The 10,359-nt window shown below is 49.7% G+C and overlaps 1 protein-coding gene across 3 annotated transcripts in view; it reads right to left on the bottom strand.

The window, feature by feature from the left end:
* Window positions 1-300: 300 nt before the first annotated feature.
* Window positions 301-10,359, bottom strand: part of CHTOP (chromatin target of PRMT1) — an 11,027-nt gene continuing 968 nt past the window's right edge. The window contains exons 2-6 of one of the 3 annotated variants that reach the window (XM_069950644.1): window positions 9,360-9,441; window positions 8,497-8,647; window positions 6,280-6,463; window positions 6,069-6,200; window positions 301-923 (exon numbers count right to left, since the gene is read on the bottom strand). In XM_069950644.1, coding sequence (XP_069806745.1) covers window positions 721-923; window positions 6,069-6,200; window positions 6,280-6,463; window positions 8,497-8,647; window positions 9,360-9,424 — 735 coding nt within the window. In that variant the 5' untranslated portion in view covers window positions 9,425-9,441 and the 3' untranslated portion in view covers window positions 301-720. The other 2 variants (XM_069950645.1, XM_069950646.1) reach the window with 2 other exon arrangements.

Genomic DNA, 10,359 nt, shown 5'->3' with positions numbered 1-10,359 from the left:
GATTTTTCGGTGCATCATGCATCCCTACTTGACATCACCATATGGTTAGGTGAAGTTAGAAGAGGATGTGGTCACCACAGGCTATAGAGTTGTTTCTCAACTATTCCCACTCCCCCATCTGCCATGGTGATACAGTCAGGTGGTCACAATACAAATGAGAGGTTTGGCTCATCCATCCGCACTAATAGAGATCAATTATTTTTTTCATCTATATCAATGCAGCAAGTCAGGGAGGTCCGGTAAGCGATCAGTGCCACAGCATCCCCCTTGATATCCCCCGATCAGTAACAGCAGCTCGGGTACAGACTGTATAGTGTTTAATGATGGCTGCACAGTAATACACACAATGCTGCAGGCCATACGCCTGTGGACAGATCTGTATCCTGGGGCCGTCACAAAGACGTACATAAACTGAAATACACGCGGCACCCCACAGACTGCAGGTGTATGCGGCCAAACGTCACCATGAACATGAGCGGCACATGAAGGCCCAGCCGCACATAACCCGCTCTCTGCTGGCAGCTGATCCCCATAGAAGAGGGGGGTGATGTGGCGTCTCCATACGAGTCATAAAACAGAATTGAAAAAAAAAAAAAAAAAAAAAAAGCACAAAAAGTCCTAAGATAAAAAAGAGGAACTCTAAAACGAGGTGATGAGCCGCTGCCAATCCAGACGGACGCTAGGAGATCACAGTCCCTTCCATAAAAAGATCTCATTGTATCAGTCATTGGATTCAGGGTCGGCCTGAGCCATGTAAGCATCCAGCTCAGCGTCCAGGTGACCTTTAGTCTTGGACATGTAGGCGTCCAGCTGGTTGTCGAGCTGCTCTCTGGTTAGCGCGGGCCGCATCGCTCCTCTTCCTCTACCGCGGCCTCTCCCTCTCCCAAAGCCACCTCGGCCCCGAGCCAACACTCCTCCTCGGCCTGTGAAGAGAAGGATATCATCACCGACATGGTACATAGGACATAGAAACCTAACATTTCAAAACAAAGAAAATAGTATTAGTCTTACCGGTAAGACGTTTTCTCCGAAACCTTCACGACGGCACCACAGGAGTTACTCATGCCCTAGTGCCCTAGGGACAGGAAAAGCACAAACACGAGAGGTTAAAGGGAACCAATCACGAACAAAACGTCCATAAAGCTAAGGAAATGTGCTGGTACATCAGCCAGCATGCTTCCTAAACATCCCCCTGTACCCCCCGTGATCCCCTCTATTAGTCAGTATTCGTACTTTGATTAAGTCCCGCGCTGTATGTAAATCTCCGCCAAGTAGTCACGGTGGGCGGATTTAGTCATTGTCCTGGGCGGCAAGAGGCGCTGTAATCACGCCCACAGGGGCGTGATTAAAAGTCGTGTGTTCTAATAGAGGGGATCACGGGGGGTACAGGGGGATGTTTAGGAAGCGTGCTGGCTGATGTACCAGCACGTTTTCTTAGCTTTATGGACGTTTTTTTTTCGTGATTGGTTCCCTTTAAAAGCCCCTCCCTACTAGCACCAGTGCATTATAACAATTTCTGAGCACCACGTGAGTATTATATTCAGCAATACAATATAGGGAGGGATGTTGGTGCAGTCGTGAAGGTTTCGGAGAAAACGTCTTACCGGTAAGACTAATACTATTTTCTCTCCTCACCTTCACGACGGCACCACAGGAAAAATACCAACAATTTCCCCTAGGGCGGGGCCACATCCTGAAGACCTTTCTTCCCAAACCAGGTCTTCACTGAGCTGAAACTGCCAACCACGATGCATGGCAATAGTAGTAGACCAGGTGATAGCTCTGCAATCTGATCTAAAGATGTGTAAGCCTTCTCCGCCCAAGAAGTGAACGCAGCCCTGAATTAAAGGGTCTTGATACATAAAAGGTAAAAGGTAAGTCCTATACCTATGCTTCCATACAGCATTCCGGATTCCACCAGCTAGAAACTGCTGGAAATCTCTTCAGTATATTCTTCCTCTGGAATTGAATAAAGATCAATCCAGGTGTTAAGGATTCCAGGAACTATATTACAGTTTCCCTACGGTCCAGGAATAAAATTTCCATCCTTAATCATCTGTTGATACAGAATGATCATAAGATTAAGAAAGATGACACCACCACGGAAACAAATCGGGATAGGTGTGACACTATTCTGTCCCCCTGGAAAAGACAGTAAGAGTCACGCATAGTCAGTGTGCGGGTCTCAGATTCGTCTTATCTAAGATTATGGTCACAGGATGGCTGTCTTGTAGAACAGGAACTTGGGACTGTACTCCAAATAGGTTTGGAAGGAAGACGATTAAGGTCTTCAAGTACAATGTTAAAATCCCAAGGGAAATGTCGATTAAAAGTAGGATTCCTGTTTAAAAGCATTCCTCATAAGTTCTAAACGCATCTATGATTCCTGATAAATATAATGATAAATAGCAGATATATGGATACAATGATTAATTGCAATGATATATGATAATAGCAGATGATATCATAATGATTAATAGCAGATATATGATATAATGATAAATAACAGAATATGTGATATATGATAAATAGCAGATGATATAGCATATAATAATAAATAACAGATAAGGTTGCAACATGCACCTTAAGAGTGGCCGACTTGAGACCTTCAGATACACTCACCGGCCACTTTATTAGGTACACCTGTCCAACTGCACGTTACCACTTAATTTCTAATCAGCCAATCACATGACGGCAACTCAGTGCATTCAGGCATGTAGACATGGTCAAGACAATCTCCTGCAGTTCAAACCGAGCATCAGTATGGGGAAGAAAGGTGATTTGAGGGCCTTTGAACGTGGCATAGTTGCTGGTACCAGAAGGGCTGGTCTGAGTATTTCAGGAACTGCTGATCTACTGGGATTTTCACGCACAACCATCTCTAGGGTTTGCAGAGAATGGTCCGAAAAAGAAAAACCATCCAGTGAGCGGCAGTTCTGCGGGCGGAAATGCCTTGTTGATGCCAGAGGTCAGAGGAGAATGGGCAGACTGGTTTGAGCTGATAGAAAGGCAACAGTGACTCAAATAGCCAACCGTTACACCCAAGGTAGGCCGAAGAGCATCTCTGAACGCACAGTACGGCCAACTCTGAGGCAGATGGGCTACAGCAGCAGAAGACCACACCGGGGGCCACTCCGCTCAGCTAAGAACAGGAAACTGAGGCTACAATTTGCATAAGCTCATCGAAATTGGACAGTAGAAGATTGGAAAAACGTTGCCTGGTCTGATGAGTCCCGATTTCTGCTGCGACATTCGGATGGTAGGGTCAGAATTTGGAGTCAACAACATGAAAGCATGGATCCATCCTGCCTTGTATCAACAGCTCAGGCTGGTGGTGTCATGGTGTGGGGAATATTTTCTTGGCACTCTTTGGGCCCCTTGGTACCAATTGAGCATGGTTGCAACGCCACAGCCTACCTGAGTATTGTTGCTGACCATGTCCATCCCTTTATGACCACAATGGACCCAACATCTGATGGCTACTTTCAGCAGGATAATGCGCCATGTCATAAAGCTAGAATCATCTCAGACTGGTTTCTTGAACATGACAATGAGGTCACTGTACTCCAATGGCCTCCACAGTCACCAGATCTCAATCCAATAGAGCATCTTTGGGATGTGGTGGAACGGGAGATTGGCATCATGGATGTGCAGCCGACAAATCTGCGGCAACTGTGTGATGCCATCATGTCAATATGGACCAAAATCTCTGAGGAAGCTTCCAGCACCTTGTTGTATCTATGCCACCAAGAATTGAGGCAGTTCTGGAGGCAAAAGGGGGTCCAACCCGTTACTAGCATGGTGTACCTAATAAAGTGGCCGGTGAGTGTATATCCTAGAAGAGAATGGCCTCGTATTCTCCTAGACTGTAGGAATCACAGCCTCATAGAGGCCTCTGATCCTTACATATAACAGACTCAGGATTCAGGTAGACATCTTGAGTCTTGACAGATCCGGACGGAACTGGTCCCTGAAGAAGTAGAAGGCTCAAATCCAAAAGTAGAAGAGCCCTCATAGCATCCTATAGATTAAGTTGAGTAGTAGACTACATAGATTCCATCTTGAATCCTCTGTATCAGATAAATTTTGATGGGTTCCAGGTTCATACTAAGCCTGTATGTTCTGTTCACTTACTAAATAAGGAATAGCTGAAAAGTGCCCCTTCTCTAACCCTGGCACTGGGACAGAGGTCACAACACAGGGCTTTATCAGCTTCTAGACACTGTAGAAGAGTCCTGATTAAAAGGAGCTGAGAAGGTAGGTGGACTAGGAAACATTTGGGGGAGATGACGACTATATTGAAGTCCTGGAGAATAAGGTCCAAGATTCAGCAGACTTGGGTGACACACATCCAAGCCTCCTGAACTCCAGAATCTCCCCCCACCTCCAGGATAGTGACCTGGTGTAGTCCTGGGAGAGGTCCATAGACCTCCCTCCTATAATGGTCCTGAATTTTATGGTGCTACATTGAACCCATACTTCTTAACTACTGAAGGTCTATAAAAACAGAAGAATTTTCCAGATACTATCAAGGGCAGACTGAAGACTTTTTTTTTTTTTGTGACTTATGGCAGAAAAGGTAGAACCCAATTCCTGGCAACCATACGGACCATCACTGCTGAGGAATCAGCCAAGAAGGCTAAGGAATCGCTACAAAAGAAAAGACACATCAATAATGTGTTCCCGAGGGAATATATAATTTTATTTTGATGGTCGTCTGATTGATTCCCATATGTACTACACAAGAATACACGTAGCAGCAACCTCTCACAAGAGAAAAGTAACAGTCTATAGGACTTGTACCAATCCTCCTGGCCTCAGTTGAAGAGCCTACAAATGGCAAGGCGATTACTACCACCTGGGTGTCTTCCCAGGTTTTGTTAATCATCAGTGATGAGGGCCTGAAATGTCTGCTGAATAGGAAACTAGCTTCCGCATGCTAAGACGAGCAAACAACTCATCTCCAATAGATCACACCTCTTGTGTATCCTCCATGCCCAGTGGAAGTCTGACAGAGAGAAGGTAAGATCAAATGGGAAAATATATTCCCTAGACTCTGTATCAATCTGATAGAGCAGAGAAGCCTATAGATAAATTACTGGATTCAAATAGTTGAATCAGATAATGTACAAGACTCAAACCTAGAAGCAAAAAGGACAGGCCCTGTGACTCCTAGATTTTAACAGGTACCCCCAGTACGCTGAAAGCTTGTAAAGCCATAAGAAGGTATAGCAATCTGTGTAGCAGCTGCCATATCATCCTTCATTATCTGACCGAACAGATAGGAAGGAAGAACTGGCCTCTATAATGATGACATTAAAAACAGGATGTTTTATGTTCTTCCTAATGAAGGAGAGAGGCCTGCATAGTAACAGGTAAATCTCCTAACAGGAGTAGCTCCTTCTCACAAAAATAAAGCTAGGAGCAAAACCGCAAACGCCGACCACTAGGCCACAGCGCCTGCTACAGCACGACCAGTCCCGGGACGCGCGTATACAAAGGAGAGGCCCGGAGGTTGCAGCAACGGAAAACTCTCTGCGCGCCCCCGCCACGTCAGGGATGGCGCAAGGAGAACCAGCGGGCCATCCCTTACCCCACATCCGAAGATCAGCCAGCCGCCTCCCTGGGAAGGAAGGAGGTTAAACCCCGATCGATCCCTGCTGGTAAGGGGAAATAAATCTTCAAACAGGGGGATCTTCTCATCTTCACCATGGATCCCCGACCTCTCGTGCCTGCCCTACAGGGAGAGGAAAAGCACTGGTGCTAGCAGGAAGAGGAGGGGCTTTTAACCTCTCATGTTTGTGCTTTTCCTGTCCCTAGGGAATGAGTTAACTCCTGTGGTGCCATCGTGAAGGTGACAAGAGAAATACAGAGTGACTTAACTACATGACATCACAGGAACGCGAGAACCAATATAAGTGAAATCCAAGAGAGGTGCTGACAAGGACACAGATGTGGGCCTGCTCCATATTGCCAACCTCACATTGGTTCTGAATCTGCTGTCTGCGTCACCCCTGACCTCACAGAGGGTCCAAATCTCCTGACATCAGTAGAAGGTAAGAACTTACCTCGGCCACCCATTCCTCCTCGGCCCAGTGGTCCTCCTCTCATGAGGCCTCGGCCTGGACCTCCACGACCTCGGATGCCTCCTCTCCTCAGTCCCATTCTAGTCACACCACCTCGGCCTCTCAGGTTTTGACCTAGAAGATAAGGAAACACTATCAACACTTCAGAAATTAAACAAGAGTAAGGAAAGAGAACAATGGAGAGATGACCCACCTCGCATGACCATGGCGCCCCGCTGCATTCCTCTGCCTCCCCGGCCGACGCGCATGACTCCCCGCTGTGACCCCCGAAGTCCCATCCCAGCTCCGCGCATTCCACCGGCCCCTCGCTGAAGCCCTCCCACCGGTCTGCCTAATCGGGCCTGGATATTGCTCTTACCGAGCCGCTGCTTTAAACTCTAGCGGAAGAAATCAGACAAGTTACACATGTGGGAGTGACAGCAGATGCAGGACAGCCATATTATATACGCCACAAGCTGCTGCTGCCACCTCAGGTGCTCCAGTAAGTGTCCAACATGGTGGCCCCGGAGATCATGTGACTTAATACAGGCAGGATCAGATACACATTTTCAGATTTAAAGACAATTTAGTTTAGATTTGTGAACTTTCCTTCAAGGAACTAAGATTTCCTTAAAGGGGAAGTCCGGCACTGGGCCAAAAAATTATTCCGGGCTTGAGATGAGGGAACAGTCATTCACCTGATTCTGTGCCCACCCAGGGCCACATCCCAGTCCTGGACCTCAGCCGGCTGTCGTCTTAGCTCTCCTCTGGCTAGATTGATGGATTCTCTGGGGGGGGGGGGGGGGGGTGTCACTGATTGGTTGAGTGGGCTAAATCCCACCTGCCTATGACGTTCAACCTGGGCCATGATGTACCCGGAAACCAGGAGAAGAGGACACCCAGTGGGGTACAAGAGCCAAGTGGTGTGGCACCCCCTATGCAAAGGTGAGGACTTTGTCTTTAATTTCCCCTCCACCTCATGGACTTCTTGAAAGGCCAAATATGCATGTAACTGCGGCACTGGACCCATCACTTCTCATCTGCCAGAAGTATCATCCTGCAGTGTGTAAGGGCAGGAGACAAGGAACCCATCACACCCAGGCCACCATATTGTCGTCCCATCAATACTTCAGATGCCTAAAACCACTAAAAGCAAGCATCACACATCAGTAGTGGCTGTGCCTGGTATTACAGCTCTCAGCAACAATGATCCATTCAAGTTAACAGGACAGTAACATGCGGCTTAGGTAATAGGTCGGGCCTGAGAGCTGTAATTGAATACTGACTATCGTCATAAATAAATGGGCCTTTATCGCTGCACGTCTTGGCAGACGCCCTTCTGGGACCATATAGCAGCTCTGCATCCTAGCAGGGTATAGGCTGTATGGCATCTTCCACTTCTGTCTATAGATCTATACATCTTTATTCACATCCTCAGCTCTTTACACAATATCGCCATTTGCCTTTACAGGGTTAAGAATACCAAGGACAGCTAAGCCACTGCCAGACTCTTCTGGCAGCAGCTGAATTACCTCACAGGATTGGCAGGTTGAGATTCAGCACAGCCGATCATTTTCTACCCTGACACCTATCAGAGGACTGTCTGTGGGCCCCTATATACGGTGTATGGCCGGCAGGTTGTAGCGACGTCTAGGGTTTATGGCCATAGAATCTGAACGACAGCTGCAGAATTGTGACTGCAGCTCTGAATGAGACTCTTGTACAATACACAAGGAAGCCCTTAACTATGGCGGCTCAGACTATATCGAGCGATAGCCTAAAAGTAGTGTTACATTTTCAAAAGCTGGGGATCTGTTACAGTGCAGTAAAGCCTCATACAACACAGGACAAGCTATGTCAGGGATGGGGAATTTTAGGTCGGCCCTCCACTAACTGCAGCACTACAATTCCCATCATGCCTGGAGACCCAAAGCTTTAGCTATCCAGGCATGATGGGAACTGTACTTTTGCTACAGCTGGAGGGCCGAAGGATCCTCATCCCTGCGCTATATGAAAGGCCCAAGAGGGCTGGCCGTACGGAGTCACTACAATATACAGGATATTATACTGTGGCTGACTGGCTCTATATACTTCTATCCTAATAAGAAATGAAACATTAAAGGGGCGGACTACATGGCCCAGGTGGCCTTTTTCTGCCATCAATCTCCTATGCTCCCACATCCAGACAGGAGAGTTTAGATTGTGAGCCCTAATGGGGACAGAGGAATGACAGGCTATGTACAATGCTGCGGAACACGTTGGTGCTATATAAAGGGATCATCACAATCAGTCTACTCATACATTGTTCCAAACTCTCAGCTGTGAGAAGTATTGTATCATTCATCTCACCACATACATATTCACCTGGACGGCCCCCAAAGTCCATATGGCGGCCAGAACCCTAGGCCGGCCCCTGGAGGCGGAGTCTTACCTGCTTGAGTTTAAGAGCGGCTTGCACAGAGGGCCTGTTCTCCATCTGCTGTGCCAGTCTTCTGTTCCTGGCACTGGCCAGGCTCTGCTGCTGCACGGTGGCGCGGATATTCACGGGCATCGGCTGTTTGTTCTTCAGCATGTTAGTAAAGCTTAGAGGTCGAACAAAATGGGGGGAGGGTTTAAAATAAGATTCAACAGACACCAGCCGTCCCTCACGGCCCCCCAGGAGTTGTCACCATTTTGTTTACAGGGATCGGCGGCACACATGTTGCCCATCATCATCATCTATCCTCCGCAACTTCCACATATGCACAGCAATAAAAAGAGAGGAGACCTACGGTACAGAGTGACAGCAAAGCAGAGAAAGGGGACCCCCAAAATGACAGTGAGGAGGGGAGGGGGAGAGACAGCACATGATGTACAGGGGATAGTGACAGGAGGAGAGAGAGAGGGACGGAGCACACAAGGCGAGGAGGAGCTGAAAGGGGGCACATGGGAGGACGGAGGAGACAGCAAAGCAGACGCCTCTTACAAGACCCCAACACAGGGTCTCTGGGCAGGGAGGGTGACCCACATCATGCCTCTTACAGCTCTGACCACACGCCAGGTGTGTCAGCCTCGGGCACGGCAGCGGGCATCACGCAGCACAGGTAACATGCTACCAGGCTGCAGCCAGAACCCATGTATAACCAGGTGGAAGGGCGCCGCCCCCATCACTGTGTATGACCACCTCACCCTACTGACAAACTCCTCTCACAGTGTGACATGGCTGCCGCTCTCATCTATGGAGGCGCTGGGCACGGCCATACAAGGGGGCGCTCTACACTGGTATGTTACGCAGATGATGCTCAGCTTCCTCACCGCTCGTTCAGCGACAGCTTGGTGGTGCTCTTTAGCACAACTTTAGATGCTGACGGAGAGGCCATCCTTACTGCTGGACCACCTGTGAGAGAAAGAGCCAGAGTAAGGACCCCCTGTAGTCAGGATACTCCCTATAGTCTGTATAACCCCTCAAGATATCCACCATCACTCTGCACACCCCCTCACAGCCTGTACAAAACCCCCCATAGTCTGAACACAACCCCCCCATTCCCGCTACCACCAGTCGGCATAAGACCTCCAATAATCACCCAACCTTGCCCCTCCCTCGTATTCCCCAGCCTCCTCCCTCACACTGCCCCCCCCTGGATCCCCCAGCCTCCTCCTCCCTCACACTGCCCCCCCTGGATGCCCCAGCCTCCTCCTCCCTCACACTGCCCCCCCTGGATCCCCCAGCCTCCTCCTCCCTCACACTGCCCCCCCTGGATCCCCCAGCCTCCTCCTCCCTCACACTGCCCCCCCTGGATCCCCCAGCCTCCTCCTCCCTCACACTGCCCCCCCTGGATCCCCCAGCCTCTCCCCTCACACTGCCCCCCCTGTATCCCCAGCCTCCTCCTCCCTCACACTGCCCCCCCTGGATCCCCCAGCCTCCTCCTCCCTCACACTGCCCCCCCTGGATCCCCCAGCCTCCTCCTCCCTCACACTGCCCCCCCTGGATCCCCCAGCCTCTCCCCTCACACTGCCCCCTGTATGCCCCAGCCTCTCCCCCCTGTATCCCCCAGCCTCTCCCCTCACACTGCCCCCTGTATGCCCCAGCCTCTCCCCTCACACTGCCCCCTGTATCCCCAGCCTCTCCCCTCACACTGCCCCCCCCTGGATCCCCCAGCCTCTCCCCTCACACTGCCCCCTGTATCCCCAGCCTCTCCCCTCACACTGCCCCCCCTGTACCCCCCAGCCTCTCCCCTCACACTGCCCCCTGTATCCCCCAGCCTCTCCCCTCACACTGCCCCCTGTATCCCCCAGCCTCTCCCCTCACACTGCC

Source organism: Dendropsophus ebraccatus, chromosome 13, assembly GCF_027789765.1.
Source record: "Dendropsophus ebraccatus isolate aDenEbr1 chromosome 13, aDenEbr1.pat, whole genome shotgun sequence".
Classification (NCBI taxonomy): Eukaryota; Metazoa; Chordata; class Amphibia; order Anura; family Hylidae; genus Dendropsophus; species Dendropsophus ebraccatus.
Note: the sequence above shows the minus strand (reverse complement) of the source record. Positions and strands in the feature narration are given on the sequence as shown.